The 19,571-nt window shown below is 39.2% G+C and overlaps 1 protein-coding gene across 1 annotated transcript in view; it reads left to right on the forward strand.

Annotated features, from left to right (window-relative positions):
• Positions 1-10,428: 10,428 nt before the first annotated feature.
• Positions 10,429-19,571, forward strand: part of TYR (tyrosinase) — a 54,908-nt gene continuing 45,765 nt past the window's right edge. Inside the window, exon 1 of the mRNA XM_026081935.1 lies at positions 10,429-11,356. Coding sequence (XP_025937720.1) covers positions 10,508-11,356 — 849 coding nt within the window. The 5' untranslated portion in view covers positions 10,429-10,507. The remainder of the gene's footprint in view (positions 11,357-19,571) is intronic.

Below are 19,571 nucleotides of genomic sequence, written 5' to 3' on the forward strand. Positions count from 1 at the left end.
GTGATACTGACCATGAAAAAGAAGAATGCAGCCGCAGGGAGAGGGAAGGAGCTGGGCTATCGCCTTACCGCTGTGACCATGTATATCGGAGGAGTGGGAGCTAGCATGGGGCATAGGGAAGTGTTGAGTGAAGGGAAGGAAGGCTATGCCTCTTACTCCCCTGATAATCCATGCCTGGAAGCTTGTATGCTAAACACAGCTGCAGAATTGAAATGCTGCTTTGAGTAGTTGAATTGTATCCATCAGTCTTCTAACATTCAAGGTATACAAGCACTAAAAAAAAAAAAAAGAAAGAAACAGCCCCAAAAAAGTAATTCATAAAAGTAATTCCCTTGCAAAACACCAGTAATCCAAATAGCAAGGCTGAAGTCCAATGTCTTCCAAGCACTGACAGACTGAAAATGAGTTTTGCCCCCATGAAATGAAGACATTCCCAAAAGTAGAGCAGAACTGACACTTACTTCTAGTTCTGGGAGATCCCAAAATATCAGACCTAGAAAACTTGAGACATCACTTCATATAGAAAAGCTCTAGGCAAATTTTTTTAGGAATTTCTGGGCTTTATTTCATTTCCAAGAAAGAATCTGATATCAGCTCATGGCATTGAGGCAGGATTTTCTCTTTAAACAGGACTTACAAAATAATCACTAAAAATATTTCAAAAAAAGACTCTTCCAAAAAAAATGCACAAAGGGGTTGAAATTCATCATTTGCTTCACCGCTCTTTTTTTGTGTGTGTAAGAAAGGTGATTTAAGATTAGCCATATGTACATTGACAGTAGTTTTCATGCTATGGCCCACATTCAGTACTTTTCTCATGCCATCCTCATCACTCCTTAGCAATGGGGCCGTCCTTGGTCGTGCTGATAGGAATGCACTGTCAGGGTGCACTATGTTGCCCTGCAATTTCCACACATTTAAAAATGCTTCAGCTAACATAATGTCAAATATGTTTTTGTCTTACGTGAGTGGAAGACCAAGTTAAGAATAAATCTGGTTGTATTTAATGCTAGATCACACTAAAATTTACTAATATCAAAAAAACTTCTTCCAGTAAAACCGTTCTGGTATCTGGTACTGAATTTATTTTAGAAGCATAGTAGTTCGTTGCTGGGGGTGTGTCAGCCCAAATGTCTCTAAATGTCCAGTCTAGTGCAAATCACTAAATTTTCACTAAATCATTAAATTTTCACCATCACTGAAATATGTATCATATGATACTACTGTATTCCAGCTCATTTCCCCTAGCCAATCAACATACACACACAAAATAGCATCTATGCATTTATAATGTAGAGAAATATTTTATCTGGGGAGATAAGTACATTGTGCCTATTGTATCTGAAGACAGGGAAATGAGTAACATAAAGATCCTGGCATAAGCATGAGGGCTTTTGATATTTTTAATGTATGCTTGTAAAAATGCAAGGAATTGTATATAAAGCTCTCCTTGGAAACTCACTATGAAGTCCTTCGTTTCTCCTGTCTCCCAAGTGACCTGCCAAATCACTACTTTAAGCACTAAATCAATCCTTCACATTTGCTGAGATGAGTCTTTCCCCTCAAGACTTTTAATGGTTTTGATGGATTTGCATTTTTGAAGAAACTATATTTTGACCAGAAGACTTTAATGATAACTTTGCTCTTAGGCCAAGTCCATCCTTTCTGACTAATCATGAATGTTAATTTAAACATTCTAGTCACAAGACTCACTTAAAMATATCTCAGCAATACTGAACATATTTCTTAAATAAACATCTTGAATTTGTCTTACTTAGCACCTTACTACTCTACAAAACTGTTCCATCCCTTCCTTCCCAAACTATTTATTTTTGGTATCTTCTGATTGTACCTTGTCTGGCTTGAGGAGAAGAAAGGAATTCCAGGAATGTATTGGGGTATTCATTTCTTTTCAAGTGTCTTTCTAGATACATGAAATCTCCCAGAACCTATAAATGGTGACAGAGATGATGTTTACAGTATCAGTGTGGAAGTCCTTGAAGAAGTCTGTTTCAAGGACCGCAATTATTATTATTATATTTTTTTTGTCCAGCTCTTTACTTTTCTTCTGGAAACTTGAAAACAGGTCTACTTTTTCATTTGCGAAGAAGATTCAGAATCTAACAGCAGTTACTTTGTGAATTCTCCTTTCTAATAACTCTGGGATTCTTGCTATTGAATTTGAAGGAGATACATTTTGTAATATTTGTGCTGCTCTTCAATAGAGACCAGGAACTGTCAGTGACATCTATGCTAAATATATCACTGACTTCAATGGAGCAGTATTTAATCTAGTTTTGTCATAAGAACGGTCAAACCGAATGATCAGGTTGTCTAGTATCCTACCCCCACAAAGGACAATAGCAAATGCACTAAATGTGTAAGAACAGCGAGCATGTAGTGACATTTCTCCAGAGTGGTCTCCCTCAAGTAATTTAGGGTTCAGAGATATGCTGAGCCAGAGGTAGCGTGATTGTACCAAATAGGCATTGATAAATTTTCTTCCTGAATATTTCTGGTCAGTTTTTGAACCTATGAAAATTTTCAACCTTCCCAACATCTTGTAACAAGGATTCTAACAGATTGACTATGGCCTGTATGAATAAAAATCTTTTTTTGCCTGATTCGAGCATACTACATTCTAATAGCAAAGAATAAGAAAAAAAGGGGAAAAATCATTCCCAATTCACCTTCTCTACATTATTTAAAACTTTCAGCTATTATCAGAATCACTGTACACTACTTTGGAAGGATTTTTTTGTTTTCCCCAGATGCTTAATGTCTTACTAAGATGTTTTATTCTTTATTTAGAGAGTTTTCAGCATGAGAAACTGAGTTTCCTATCTGCTATTTGCATTAAAATGAAGTTGAATGTCAAGGTCTTATTTATATATTTATTTAGCTCTGGTTAATTAGTAAAGTTCTACAGAGAAAGTCAAATTCATTACAGTTTGATTCTTCATTACAGTGATTATTCGGAAGGGAGAAAAAATCAGAGAATACATTCAGTATTTCTGAGTCTTTTGAGTAGCTGGGCCTTTGAGTATTGTCAGACAGTTATGGAAGGTTAATAAGATTTTTTTAATTCTAAACAATGTATGTCTTTTTCCCTTATCTTCCACATGCTGTAGAGATATTTAAATTAATAGAAATGTTAGTGGAGCTATTATAATTGCCTACTTTATTATCTGCATTTTCTCCCTGCAATGATCTGGAACTGAAGAACCACATGATTGTCTCCACTGTGCAGAGCAGGGATAAGCAGAAGGAAGCCAGATGCGGGTCACCCTCCCACCAGCGCTTTGGACTATTGCAGTTGGCTGTTCCTCACCCGTTGCAGCACAGTAGGATTCTGCATGAAAATTAGTCAATAATATACAGATTTGTGGGTAGTGGGCTGGGAAGTTAGGCAACATTCACTCTCCACAGTTTCCCTTCTCACACAGTGGCTCGCAGAAAGTGCCTACGCTCTGCAGCCTCAGTCAGCCTGGTTTTATTTGATTTACTCCTTCTACCAGAGCTACCAAGATGTAGCAGTTTCAGGCAAAGCAAAACCTGTGGACTTTAAGGACCCATTACAAATAAAAAGTCTTTGAGTTTATGGAGCCCTTTGAGGCACATGCAAGTTTAGTCAGCCAAATTGCTTTTCAAGCCCACAGGAGATAGATCCAGGATAGGACAGTATTCAAAGGACAAAATCTGAATGGAACATGTGAGATTGATTCCTTCTGTACGTATTTTTTCCACATTTAGTCACATCTGCAGTGGTTTTGCATTTTAAAAGCTGATATATAGATATGAAAAGAACAGCTATTTTTCCCATCCAAAAAGTTTTGATTCAACATAGCAAATCTCTGAGACACACTTTAGAGCAATTGCAGCATTCTCCTCACAGTTTTTGAGCATTTAAAGGGTTTTTTTTGGTAGCATGTTAAAAGAACCAACTTATGGCAAAAATGATGTATGTTTAGACATACAGAGAAAAATATGAATGTGAACTATCTACCTTATGCACAAGGCCCCCCTCCATCTGCAAGGAAAGGCAGGGCTTCATGGAATCCAGCTGAGTCCTGCACACGAGAGGTTATATGAGGTCACTTCAGCCTCAGAGGGTCCCATCTGGCTTATTCCCACATACCTGTCTTGACTGATTCTCTCATTGCTTTTCCAAATTTAGTTTTTGACACCGCTTAGCCCTGATTGCCTTACCACCAGGAGCTACTGAGATTTGCTCTGCGCTAAATGTCATGCTTGTGTTTTCTAACATACTATTTGATTATCCGTTTTCTGAGGCATACACACACACACAAAAAAAAAAACCCTAAAACCAAAAAGAAAAATAGGAATCCACTATGAATTTTTATTATTCTTCTGTGTCTCTGCAGAGCTAGATAAATGGAGCAGGACAATTCTGTAATAAAGGCCTAGAGGAATCCAGGAATAGAGTGTGTCACTTATTAGATAAGTTGTTTCTGAAGAGAAGGCATGCACGGTGGGAAACAGTCAACTTGCAGAGAGTCAAGTTTATAAAAGTATTTTGGGAAGGAGGAGGAATATCATAGGTTATGACTGCAAGAGTAAGATGCAGCAGTGATTAAGGCATAGCTGGGGGGTGCCTGTCACAAGGACTATCGATGTGGTTTTGCAAAATGGGTGAGCCCTCTGAAAGAACAAACACCAGACTTGCTTCACCCCTAGTGATTTCCAATGCTACTTTTCCGCTGGTTAGAGCACTTGTGCATCCCTCAGCAGACTAGTTCCCCTTGGAAAACAAGCACAACATCAACCCAGCAAAAAATATAGTTTCCTGCAAGGTTACTGAACAACTTTCTGTGCTGTCAGTCTCAGTAAGCTCTTAGCTGAATCAGGGATTTCCTGAACCACCTCACTATTATCCACCTAGTTAAACCTGGGCCCTAGCCTGCCATCGAGACTAAATTCACATATCACCCACACAGTAGTTTAAAAAAATCATACGGTACTTTTCCTTTGAAAGCTGATAGGAAGCATTCAAACCCACTTACCTAAATTTCCACTCTGCCTAGCATGTTCTGAAAAGCCAGAACTCCAGGCTGCGTGTTTCAGCAAAGAGCTGAAAGCTGAGGTGGAGTGTAACAAAATTATAGATAATATTGCTTCAGCATCTCCTGTAGTTGCTGTCCTGTCATCAAGACTGATAGATATCCGACAGATTTTGTGTGACCTGCAGCAAAAAAACCTAAATCGTATAAATTGGTAGGTTAGTAACTACTTTAATACTATCATCAGTTGATAAACAAGGCATAATTCCTTTTTGTCTTTTGCTATTGCTTCTATACTTCTATTGTTCTGATTACATCTTCTTCTCTTCTCCTTAGTTTTGGATTGTAAATCTTTTTTTTTTTTTTTTTTTAGATTCCTAGATGTTGCCTGTAATATTTAGCCTGTGAGATCAGTTTGAGTACCTACATTCAGAGGCATTAAGTTTGTCTCTAGAGCTCCCAGTATCAGAGCAAAAATGCCATGGCCACTGGCATATAAAACCACTGATACAGTAGAACTCATTGGCTCAATGTTGTTAAAAGGACAGATCAGCTTTTTTCCAGCAAGCTTTATACCCTATCAAATATCTTCTAACCACACCTTTAAGTTTTTGCCAGAACGGGCATTTGTCCTCTTGCAGGCAGCATAAAACTAACATAAAACTATGGCCCTGGCCCTGTCTTCTCTGACTGAGTGTTCACGTATGGTCCATATCACATTCCTGTCAGGAGGTGGTTGATCCACTAGCGCAACAATTGCTCCTAGTAATGGTGATAACAAAACTTTGTGAACATCTGTGAATTCTTTCTGCAGGAGTTCAGGGTTAAGGTTGGTGGGGTGAAGGATTTGTTTAAATTGCTGCATGAGCCAAGTTTAATCGAACTTTATCTGCACTGAATTTCAGATTAGGGGCCCATCATCCCAGTCGTGACTGAATATGCCCACAGGTACATACATCAGCGGTGCTGACTGGATATTAGGTGTGATACTCCTGAGTTAAAAGCTGATTACTTAACAGCATTCAGAATCATTTTTCAGCCTGAAGTTGTGTTCCTTTCATAAAGCCAAATGGGTTTTTAAGCTTTATCTTCAAATATCATTCCAAAAGGTGTGGAAGCATTTGTCTTAGGCTAAAAAGATGACCTTTGGTAATTTATAGTCTGCTTCTTAGTAAAGATCCTTGATTAAGAAGAATAAACTTAGTGACATTCTTACTTTCCTATTAGAAACTTGATTTATTTCAGCAACTAAGCATAATTGTTTGTAAATAGAAATAAAATATTTTCATCTCTCTTTGCGTAATGCTTAAATACCTGGCTGGTTCATGGCTCTTAATGATAAGCAGGACTCTTCTTAACTTTCATCTACCTACTGTCAGCAACCAGGAGGCAGATTTTTAATTCTGGCTTTGACCACAACGTGGTATCTATGACATGTACAAATGAGATATTCAAAATGCGCCTGGATGCAATCCTGTGCAATGTGCTCTAGGTGACCCTGCTTGAGCAGGGGGGTTGGACTAGATGATCTCCAGAGGTCCCTTCCAACCTCAGTGATTCTGTGAAATGTCATCATCCTAAATCCACTTCTCTTTTCCATCTCATGGCTCCAGCTGTACCCACAGATACACCTATCTTTCTCTCTTTCTAAAATCGGCCCACCTTCCCTTACATATTTCAGAGGCAAACATTTCAAAACCCTCATCCCAGCATCAGGTCTCATCAAGCTGTGCTGCAGAGGATTAGTCCGACAAGTCAAGGAAAGGAGTATGGCTTCTTTGGGAGCAAACTCTTCTTGGTGATGAGATCCCTTGCAGAGAGCYGCAGCCTCTCGCCCCCACTCCTGGGTGGCAGGAGCCAGGCTCAGATCACTGGCAAACCACCAAGGAGACCGATAGCTCCATCTGGCACACAGGCCATGGGCCAGGAGAAAAAAACAATGTTTTGTCCTTCAGATACATGAAATGCAAGCTCAGCAGGGCCAAAGGCCAGTTGTACAAATCTTAGATGAACATTTGAAGCCAGGTGCCTTGTGACAGTGTGTGAGGATACTGAAGGTGAACAGCCGTGAGCAGCAGGTGAGGACCAGAGAGCATAATCTGAGACTATTGGTTTCTCAAATCAAGCTTCCTGAGTGGTTAATGGGCTATCTTATCTTCCATTTGTCAGTTTGGTTYGTCACAGTTTGATACTGAACTTTTAAAATAGTTACAATTATAAAATGATTCTCTCTTTTTTCCATCCCAGTTTTCTTTTTTTTTTATTTCAACATAAACAATTGAACTGTAAAAGCACAGAATTGTTAAAAAGTGTAAACAAGTGAGCTTTAAAAACTTTTAACAGGTATTSAGAGATACTAACCTCACAGTGTCGTCCAGGTGTTGGAAGTTTTTAAGACCCACTAATTTTGCCTGAAATTGTAACTGGTTCAATACTGGCAACCCAGAACTGAAATTTACTCCAATGTCTTTCGAAAAGAAGAGGTATCTTCTGAAGATGAGCCTGGCAGATCTGAGGAACCTAAGAGTTATTTTTGTGAGGTAATATGAGCCCTCATATTATACCACTGCTTGCTGTTTGATTTTGTTCCTTTCCTTTGCCCATAACCATATCAGAAAGCCACCGGTGGTGTCTGTAAGAACAGTCTGGTTTAGCAATTACAGCATAGTGTTGGAAGTCTGTTCCTTATGTCACAAGTAAGCCAGCATGGAAATTTGAGGAAGACATCTCACTACACCGTGTCTGAGAGTTTTCCCATCCATAATTATCGACCTCTATAAAGCACTTCAGGACCTTCTGATGAAAACCAATCTATAGGTATTAAATATTATCATTAGTGTGTTCCTCATTACACTGAAACTGATACTTTAAATCATCTAGCTGAAAACTTGAGGGTGCAGTTAAGATTTACGGACATGAAGTAGAACCCTGTGCTAGTCTGCTGATGAAGACTGCCCCTACTATACCAAACTGTAGAGGGTTTCCTGGTGATTTATTCTTTGGAGTCAAATAAAGCTGGATATGCTGATCACCAGATTACTGTATTGCATTTTCTTGAATACAGAAATTGGTGTGTCTTAACCATGCTCATTTTATGGGCCACCTAGCCTTTTGTGGACCTTAAATGGATAAGTCCTGATCCATACCCAAATGCAAGGACCCAGAGGTGAGAACTGGGTCTCTCTCAAAGCATGCAACACTGTTATGCCAACCCACTGGTGGTGGGCTGGAGAGATTTCTCAGGCAAAAAGAGTAAATTCAGCTTATCCACAAACTTAGTTAGATATGATGGTTGTGTTAGATCAACAGTGAAAGAAGGAGTGATGGGTTGAAGCACAAGAYAGATGAAAAATCCTCTGAACCTTTYTAATGACAAGATTTTTGCCCAGATGGAGCATGTAAGATGTGACTGTCCCATGTTTTGGTGACTCTTTATGACACAAAAGGGAATAGGCATACATATTTTCTGATTTGGCTAATATTTATGGCTGGTGATATATGGCAAGTTTGGTTTTCCAAATACTGTCTGAATCACYGACAGTTAATTAAAACAAGCCTCTGCTCAGTAGTAGGTCAAGAAGGGTGCATGCCACCTCTCAATCACATCTCTCATTCAGAGTTTCTCATTCATACATTTTCACAGAGGATTCCTCTGTTAACAAGCTGCTTCAGAAACTCATCATATGACAACTGTCAAGGCTCAGATTCTTATTTTTTTTTAACATTGAACATAAAATATCATTAGAATATAAAAATAGGGCTTTGAATGTATTTGCGTGTGACCCTCTATCTAAATATATACATGAGTACTTTTCTGCTTCGCARTGAGGCTTTACCTCAAGCTTTTCCCAATCCCTGTAGCTTTTTAGTGCATATTAAAAAACATATACCGTTATCCTCAAAGATGGGTCTTTTCTCATAAATACTGGTTTTACACTAGCCTCTGGGAGGAACGGTAAATGAAATAGATTGCAAAGGTTTTCCAAACAGCCAGACACAGAGAAAATAAAATAAATCAAATAAGTAACATTTCTGTGATGAAATCTATTCTACAAACCTAGCATGAAAACCAGGGGAATCAAACAACATCAGCCTGTGGTTAGAAATAATTTAAAGAAAACAATACCTTTTCCTTTGCTTTTTCTGCTCCAAGTGCCCCCACCACAGGCTCCCCAGCCCTGGGACTCAGGGATAATCTTTTTGAATATCTGGGGTGTGGAAGTCAACAGGATTAAAGTGCCTCGTGCTCCTCAGCACAGTCATGTGAAGACCTGTTGATCCCAACAAAAGGCATAATTTCCCAGCAAAGTTCTCACTTCATTTGTCTACATGTTGTTCCTGTCCTACTAAGATTCTCTGTAAACATAAGGAAATCATTCATGATGTTTTAAAAAAAAAAAAATCCCTTCCTAATAACAGTGATAGCTAAAGAAAACTGGATAATTCATGTGCAATTTGCCYGCTGGTGTCCCTCTACTTCAAGCGGCACTTTAAAGTACACACAACTTCTAATGCCTTTCATATAACTCAATTAACTCTGATCAGGCTAACGTAGAAGAAGAAAGAGGATGTGGGTGGTCTGGAGGCTGACCGGTAAAGCACTGAGTAAAACACATGGACACAGTGTTTGCAGACYTCCTGATGGGAGAAAGACAGGAGTCGAGGTGTATTTTCCAGGTCAGGAGGTGGCTGCTTTAAGTGTTTTCCACAAATCTGTCAGCAGATTATCTATGTTCTCCACAGAACTGCAGAGAAAACTTGGGTCCAGATTTGGGAGGGGTGTTAACTCTTAAAGCACTGTCAATTCAAGGAAACAAAATGGATTTTCTCCAAAAAGTTTAGCACATCCCCTGTGAAGTTACTTTGCCATACACTGGCCTGGGAAAGGCAGCTTACACTGAAACATAAAAATGCAACACCAAACCCTCTWTTCTGGTTCTGCCCCACGTTCACACTTTATTTGACCCCATTTTGTGTTTGCTTCCAATTAAAAAAAAGATAGTTTACCCCAAAAACGTTTTTTTTKTTGTTTTTATATTTGCTGTGCTTATTTAATGGTTCAGATTTGACTGGGGCTGTTTTTTAAACATCCATTTACTCTAATGCACGTAATCAAACAAGCAATTTGAAGAGCTGACAGTTGTTTCTGTGTCCAAATTTTAATTTTACTTCATCCCCAATTGCCGGAGTAAAGCAGTCATGTGCTAGGCAGAAGATGAAAGTATATAATAAGTGCCTGTATTTCTGAAACTTGTAGGGGGTGGGGAGAAAAGTCACTTGGCTTTCATCCAAAACATGTGATAATCAGATTAACTGTGAACTGTATTTTGTGGGTAAATGTGCCCACGGTAGGAATGGGGAAGGATATTGGAGGGTGTGGTCTAAGGAAAGTCAGCGGTGAAGTATTCCCTGTAGTGCGGAGAAATTTCTTTCATGGTCAGGACTTTGGAAGTGGTCAGACAGAGCTCTTCATGCGCTGAAGCATAATGCCAATGCTCTCCTGCTGCCCTATGAGGATGTCTCTCTTTGCAATGGGTTTCCTGCTAGTGATCCTTCAGCCTTGCACGGGGCAGTTCCCCAGAGCCTGTGCGAACACCGAAAGCTTGCTGAGGAAGCAGTGCTGTCCTCCCTGGGATGGAGACGGGTCCCCCTGTGGGGAGCTCTCCAGCAGGGGGTCCTGCCAGGACATCCTTCTCTCTCAGGCTCCGCTGGGGCCACAATACCCTTTCTCAGGAGTGGATGACAGAGAGGACTGGCCCTCTGTATTTTACAACCGGACGTGTCAATGCAAAGGCAATTTCATGGGATTCAGCTGTGGGGAATGCAAGTTTGGTTTCTCAGGAGTCAACTGTACTGAAAGGCGACTGAGAACAAGAAGAAACATCTTCCAGCTCACCACTAGYGAGAAGGACAAGTTCCTCGCCTACCTCAACCTGGCAAAGAGAACCCTCAGCCGGGACTTTGTTATTGCTACTGGCACGTATGCTCAGATGAGCCATGGCTCCAATCCCATGTTCCAAAACATCAACGTGTATGATCTCTTTGTGTGGATGCATTATTATGCTTCTCGAGACACGCTCTTAGGTGGGTCAAATGTGTGGCGGGACATTGATTTTGCTCATGAAGCCCCAGGTTTTCTGCCTTGGCATCGTGTGTTTCTGCTGCTGTGGGAACGTGAGATCCAGAAGATAACAGGTGATGAGAACTTCACCATTCCCTACTGGGACTGGCGAGATGCTGAGTCCTGTGTTGTCTGCACCAATGAATACATGGGCGGCAAACATCCCACCAACCCTAATTTACTCAGCCCAGCATCATTCTTCTCCTCATGGCAGGTAAGGACAGGTGGAGGGGAATGATAAAGGGAGAGTTGCTTATGCTAGAATCATCCCATYTGACTTCAGATGCTTAAGTAAGGTGCATAAGTATGGAGCTCAGCCATGCTGGATTCCCTTAGAAGTTCCTGGAGAGAAAGTAAGCATTTCCAGAGAGCAAATCATATTTTACATGGATTTAATCATCATTTAGAGCTGCTCATCTGTTTCTCTGTCTCTTTGTTGACTGTAGGACTTAGCAGCTTAATTAAGAACCTAAAGCTAGGCAGGAAGGAGGAAGGTCACGTCTCTGTGTCTGCAGGCAGACTTGGGTCTGCTCAAGTAACCAGCTGAGATAAAACAGGACAAGTTGCTGGCACATAGCCAGCGCAAGACAGTTAGTGACTAAACGATGGAAACAGAAGCAAAGAGTTTTCAGAGACTCTACCCCTCCCTCTGGTACCTTTATTCAGCCAAGAGTTAAAAAACATGCAATTAAGCTTGTCTAGTTTCAGATTTTTCAAAAAACACAATTAATCTTTAGAGCACAAAAAAAGTCTGTGCTATTCACATCAGTAGCTCAAACAAAAAAGTAATCTCTCATGCTCAAAGGAACTAAGTTTATTAAGTTTACTAAGAAATAAACTCAGTAGTTATTCCTGCTGCTTAAATGAGATGCAAAAATAGTCTGTAAACCAAGGTATCTTTACGTGTTTGCGCAGGTGGCATGGTCTCAGATAGCTGAACTGAACTGCACTGTTCTCACACTGAGTGCTCTTGGAGATTTTATTGYGACTTGCTCATAACTTACCACATTGCCTGAAATACAATGATAAATTTCTATCAGCTTGCATAGACATACTCCATCATGACAATAGCAACAGTCCCTTCTGGCTTTGAAGTATATGATTATGTTGGTGTAAACACAGCTTTGTTCTGTTTATTTCTGTAGCATCATCTTAAATGAAGATTGGGCAGTTTTAGTTATTTAGTGGAAATTGAAAGAGATACAAGCTCCAGCAGCTCTGCAATACTTTGGCATCACAAAATAATGACTAACTGGACTTATTTGGCTGGTTATACTGGATTTAGTCATCATTTGTGTCCTCTGAATAATATAGGCTGTGTCTATACCTGTCAGTTCAATCATTCCCAGGTATTGGAACAGATATATTCTAGGACATTCTAGGGCGTGGATTTTGTACGTACCAATTAGTTTTCCCCCAGACAGACACTTTTCAAGAGTTAAAATATTTCAGAGTCCATTTCCAGCACACTGCGTACAACCACCCTGTTTGGGAGGCTAAGACWGTTTCATTAGCATAGACATGGGCTATTTCATGCCAGTTGGCCTCAGTGTCCAGGAATGTTCCTGATCACATTTAATTTACTAGTATGGACATAGTCATAAAGTAGATATATCCATGAACATGTATATTGACCCCATATTCAAAGAGTCTGCTTATTTCTAACAGTATGAATCCAAATGAGCTCTATTAATTTAATTAAACTGCATTTACAGAATGAAATGGATCTGATGCTGTTCCACACTGAGCTAAATAGTTACATGAAATTGCATGAAAATGGTACAAGTGTTCAAGTGGAACAAATTGAAACTAGAATTGAGCTGGCTACCTGGGTCAAGTGGAGATATCAATACAATATACTGGATATGATAACCAAAGTGGTAGGAAGCAGATAGTACCAAGGAATTAGCAAATTGATAGCAATRTTTTATAAAAGCACTGAAGGGATCAGATAGTATATGTATCTCACTTTTTCAAAGGTACTATTAATCATATCCCGATTCTTAGAATTTCTCCATCCCGGTGGTACATAAATACCCAGACACTTAATCAGTAGTGATGAATATATTTAAGAAACAGTCAGGTTTATAACTTATCACTTAAGGTGAGTTCCCACAGATATATTCAGAAAATAAAGCAAAGGTTTATGAATATGTTTTGTTAAACAGATATTTCTGTGTTACTTCAGAAGGCACAAAAATAAAAAATGAGCCACATTAAAAACATGTTTTGTGTTAGTGTATACATGTAAGATCACCTAAGTCCTTTGCTGAAATCTCCCATGTCATTTCTGAAACTGGTGTTTATCACCTATATTTTTCAGCCACTTCTGGAAATATTACATGCTTATCAATTTTTCTGAAACAAYACCACAAACAACTTTACCTTCAAAGGAATTATTCCCCTTTAACATTTTCTAACTATTTACATCTCTTCTGCCTAATATAGTGAAAGAAAGAGACTGAACAGAGCTGCATTTTCAGTCAATGAGTCTGTGGTAAAGGTATAAGACAACCTGATGTTTCTTTAATGGCCTTGAACCCAAATTTTATCAATTGATTATGACGGAAAAACTGTAGTCAGTGCAGTTCCTTGGAGCAGCACAAAATAAGAGATCAGAATTTTACTCCAGAAAATCAAAAGGGAACAAAAATAGCTTTAGCTTCAACCGGAAAACAGCCATAGATCTGCTGCAGAATACGCTGATTAGCCAAGCTCTGTAGCTAAACAGCAAGAGAGGAAAAAGAAAGGGGGGGGGGGGATGATCCAGAAATGTGAAGGAATTCAGGCTTTTAATAAGCATGCAAAATAAAAAGAAGAGAGCAAGAGAAACCTTTTGAATAACATATTTATAATAAAGTGTCCTTTTCTGAATTTAAGGCTCTTTTCAAAGCATAACAAAGTAACACCTGCTATATTAGTAAAATTCAGAAATAGATTTGCTCAAGAAATAGTTATGGATTTATTTAAAAAAGGCAAAGTGCCTATTTGCAGAACAGCATCTTGTTGGTTTTTTTAATCCCTAAAGAAAGGAGAAAATACTTTATTCCATTGAGAAGTTGCCATGGTAACATGGATACCCATGAATACATGCTGAAATTTTAGCTTTCCCTTTACTTTTTTCTTCAACATGCTGCTGTAACCACTTAGCTGAGTGAATTATCTGTCCACTTTCTTCTCACATTTATCATCTAAGTGAAACTTCTGAAACCTCTGTTTTTACCAGCAAGACTATCAGGAAACTTTAGTGTTTTTGTTTGCTTGCTTTGTTCRTGTTTTAGGGTGGGTGGGAAGGATTTTCTTATGCTTTCAGTTACTTGTTTGTGATGATTCAAATATTGAATTCAGATTTATTTAGGACTGCATGGCACCTACTAATGTGAAACAATTCTGCAATACCATATAGACCTACAGAAAGCAAGGTGGAAAATGGAACTTTTCCATGACATTCTGAGATTTTTTTTTATTTTAGCATTCATTTCTATAATTATTCAAGAAAACGGATTTACTCAAAGAAATATTTATTTGGAGAGATTACTGAAGTCAAATGAAATTACTAATCCAAACAAGTCCTCTGCAAATAAAAGCAGAATTGTTCAGATTTTGGGGGAGTTAACATTACAGGTTTGGGTTCCTCCCTGCCGCTTCCCCACCTCCAGTTTGCTTGATAAATCATGAGTAAAATGAAGCAAGAAAATGTAAGTGCAGTTTTAGGTTTGCTATTGTGGCAAACAGGCCGCTGATGCTAGCTCTGAATGTTGTCTCTTCTGAAAGAAGAGCAACTTGAGAGAAGTAATCGCATAGCATGGAGGGCTGCCTGCTCTCAGCTGYGCTGGTGTAAGCCTGGAGCCAATTCTTTGTTCCGAGCACTGAGAATTTCCCTTRGCACTTAATTCTGCATCACCCTGAAGAACCACTTACAAATGCAAAACTGCTACAAAGGGGAAACAATTTACACAAATATAAAATGGGTATAATGCTTCTGAACAAATAGTGGTAGTACTTTAGATCCATTACCTGAAAATATGTCTTCATAAGAAAGATGAAATTCGATTATTCAGATACAGTTACTYAATTCTAAGCACAGTTTATTGGGAGCTGAATTGCTAGCTGAATAGTCTGAGAGGATCATCCRAAACATTATTTTCTGTTCACCTTTAAAAATTGTAATAAATTTTCAAAAATACAAACACCAAAAGCCAACGCTTTTTTGACTCAAAAATATTTTTCACTTGTTTGAACCTTCTTAGGGTTTTGCAAATGGAGAGATGGAAAGAACAGTTCAAGATATTAGCCTAGGACATTAAATAAATATCACTGACATTCTAAGTAAACTTGGACAATCTATTTGATTCTAAGACAACAAGAATTGTTGTTATATCCAACTTCTAAGTCCCTTTCTACCTGGTGGCATTGACATATCTGAGAAAGGAGCCCACGTTCCCCTGTGCAACCCATCCCAATCCTAAATCCTCTCAGTGAGGTGCTGAGCAGCATGGATGGATGGCAAGAAGCTTGAGGAGAGGGACACAGATTAAACTCCAGGCACTTAGGCATCTTGCTCAAAATTATCAGAAGGTAGACATCTGTGATGGCAATAGTAACCCTAAACTCTTTCCAAGAATTAGGTATTCTTAGGAAAGGTGGTACTCCTTCTATCCAGTATCTTAGCAGCGATAGAAGCGAGGGACACAGGTTCTGCTCTCTCCTCTGCCCCAGGGAATTTGACTCCCCACTTTTTACCTCTCAAATGGGTGCCCACAGCAGCTAAATGAGAAGTAATTTCCAGAAAAGGCATCTCTGATATCTCTTTTTGATGCTGTTGCTGTTCAGGCAATGCTAAATGTAGAACATGTTTCAGATTTTCTCTTTCTGTGTTTTGTACTCACAAACCAGTCCTGTGACATTTGAGTCTTTTTGTGCATCCAGCCATATTCTTCTTGTGCCTTAGCTTTTACCTATAACTGGGGGAGAAAGCACTTTTCTCACAGGGCTGATGTGGAGGTAAATACACTACCACAGGACCCTTCTGTTACCTCTGGCCTCTACACCAAGTTTTGCTGATGACTCAAATGAAAAGGCTTCGTAAGTGTTACAAAATCCTGTTTGAACCTATTTCATGGGCTCTTAATCTACGTTTTAGCCGATGTTTTTAACATTGGAGGCAGCAGTGAATGAGYCATAGTCCTACATCCATTTACTTGTGGATGTCTGCATATCTCATAAACTCAAAATATTGAAAAGTATTTCATAAAAAAATAAATATAAAAAAGGTATCTTATAAACTCAAAAATAAAAGACTTCAGGGTTTTTTTGCAACTTACAGGTTTTGGGGCCAGCTACGGGCTGGTAAATTAAAAGACAACAGTCAAAATGGAGGAAGTGACTATCAAAGAAGAGTTTATCAAGATTAGCTTCCTATGATATGCTTACATAGATTACAAATTTGAAACATTTCCTATTGCAAAGAGATAAGTCTCCACATGCCAAAACAGAATTGTGTCTTTATACCACTTCCTGAGGGAATCAGGATCTATGCACAGCAGGGAAAGACAGCTGGACATCCTCAGCCTTTTAAYGTCACTGTAATCTCAAATTCCAGTGCTTTCATGGAATCACTGGTGGCTGAAAGCACTGTTTTGGCCTCTGGTTGCTAGCATACAGCAACAATTGCTCAGGAGTTGTGTAGTTTAAAAAATAATCAGAAGTATAGAAATTAATAACTAAGGAATTTCATAAAAGTTGGGGTTTGTTAATAATTCACCAGAAAAAAAAAAAATACCTGCAGAGAGATAGGCCTTTGTGAATTTGTGGTGGACCTGGAGACAGCGACACTAAAAGGGTACAGCTTGGCGGCAGCCAGACAGCAGGGAATCACACTCTGCCAAAACAGAAAGTATTAATGAATATTTCAACAGTAATTGATAACCGAATTTCCTACTCCACCCTAGCACCATTTTGAGATGTTGAATGGGACGTAAATTATCCCTCAGTTTTGGACTGCCTCTGAGCAAAGAGATGAAACTCAGCCAGGTTTTACTGAAGACTGAGAAAATACCTTGAAGGGTCTGGGTTTGTTTCAGCGCTGTCACTTCRCATTTGTCTCATCGCCTTGCAGCTTGAGTTTAGTAGCTCCCCCTGTTAATGCATATGCAGTAAGGGTCACAAAGATAACTTATGACCTTATATATGCATAAAGGTGGTTCTCAGAATTTCTTTGAAGTTTTACTTTTCAAATTTTCTTTTATTCAGTTCTCTGCCTGTTTTATGTTTCTAGTTCTGCTAATACTCAGGAGTACATGAAGAAGTAGATATAAACATACATAGTCTCTTTAAAATCCTTTGGTCTGCTACAGATACAGCACCTTTTAAAAATCTGCCTTTGAAAACAAGCTCCCCAAAACACAGCTTGTTCTGCTGCAGATTATTTGKTTTTTTTCTTGCATTTTCCCAGTTTGGTGAGTAATTGGTTTCTGGATGCCATTTAATTAGGATTAAATTATGCCAGGCCCTAACGTAGCCAAAAGTAAAAGTTAAACCTCTTTACAACTGCCACATGTTTTAAATCAGGCATGAGGGCAGCACTTTAATGCCATTCCCAAGCATGTAGGTGAGAATAAGCAGAGAAAGAGAGCAGAGGAAGGTGCTGAAACAGTGCAAAGTCTCTTTCAGCCCCATAGTGCAACTCAGGGCTCCAGTTCAGACACCTAGACTTCAAGCAGGAAAAATGGGCGCACAGGAACGCACAGAGAAATGCCATCACCCAGGAAATGCCCACATCCCGGCCTTCAGGAGAACTGGGATATGTCCAACAGACAAGCAAGGACAATCATGTGGTTGCTCTGCCTGTACTCTGAACCAGTTCTTTTAGCGTATATTAACCTGGGGCGTAAAACTATGAATATATGCATTTGTAGTTACTGGACTCGTGCTCAGYGGGCTCAGAAAAAAGGCAGAGCAAGGGATCATCTCCACAAGGAAGCCGTGTGCAAAAGTGCCGATTAACCCTCTGAGTGGCCTTCCTACATTAGTGAACTAGTGAACTTCAGCTCAGTTTGTAACTGAGCGGCTCTTTCAATATCACAGAAAAATATTCATCACCTATTCCAGATGTGTGGGTGTATGTTGCATATATTGCGCGTCCCTGTGAGCATAGAGCTAATAAGCACAAATCAACCCCAAAGAATTTGTCATCAAAACCCCAAAAGCTTTGATTTTAAAAATAGCAGACAAAGGACTGAACACTGCTGAAGATTCCTGCAACGCAATTCACTTTCTTTAAGTTCAGGTGCTGGTCTGTGCAGCCAGTTACAAACTAAAAAGCAAAAGGGTTTCCCATTTGCAAAAAGGTGCGAGACAGCAGCAACGCTTCCGCACATTTACAGTCTGTTTTCTAAGAAACGATACAAAGAGCTGTGTAGAAGATCTCAACTGCAGTGCGCTGAGGGCTTTTTTTGGGTGCTTACAAAGCCCAGGAGCAATGCTGCATATTCTGGAGTGCCATCTACTGGCACTTGCTCTGCTAACTACTTACATAAGCTTTATTTCAGAGCATTTGCCTAAAAATTTCCCTGGACCCAGTGAATTTATGCATGCTGAAGAGCAGGCACTTGGTGCAGTTTGAGTATTAAGTATTGTCCAGGGCAAGCCAAAATTTACTCAAGACTATTCCAAAAAAGGGAACAAAAAAGCATGTGTTTAAACAGCACGCTTCTAGTAAAAAGTGAAAGAAGTCAGTGAAAAGAAGTGAAATGACATGACCCATTTTGCATAGTTTTTACAGATTAAATCCAGAAAGACCACTAAAACCATTTAACTGACCTACATGCTGTTACCATTTACATATCACAAGACTGATAAAACAGCAAATAATAACATAGGAATAGACCCTAAATCATACCTTTCTGGAAAAACATAGAGGTTACTTGTATGATCAGACTTTAATTTTTAGCTCAGAAAAAAATAGAAAGTCATAAAAAAGCATTTTCATTCCTGTCCCTTATGTTGGCATTTCGTGACCATGCGTTACTGGATGTCTTATAGCATCTGGTTTCTGTTTAGGTTACATTTAGTCAGTCAGTTAATGAGGACTACACTGAGACATAAATAGGAAAAAAAAAAAACCTAGCACTCTATCCATTTATAAGCCTCATAAAACTGAGTTGCATTGAACTCCACTGGAACTGATAAACAAAATAATGGGGAGATGTTCCTTTTTTAAAGACATATTTAAGCTYGTACTTAAAGACTCATTGTCTAAATAGCCAAAAAGCCTCATCTTGAACATGTGATTCCTCTTTAGGATGTGCTATGGATATGTCCCTGGGGCAGCAGAGAGAAAAGGATGAAAGGACAGGAGATGGCAGAACAGAAAAACCAGAGGAAGCACTGGATAAGGCCCTGAGAAAACAGAGCTAGGCAGAAAGTCT

This window comes from Apteryx rowi, unplaced genomic scaffold (assembly GCF_003343035.1).
Source record: "Apteryx rowi isolate R43461 unplaced genomic scaffold, aptRow1 scaffold_560, whole genome shotgun sequence".
In the NCBI taxonomy this organism is placed as follows: Eukaryota; Metazoa; Chordata; class Aves; order Apterygiformes; family Apterygidae; genus Apteryx; species Apteryx rowi.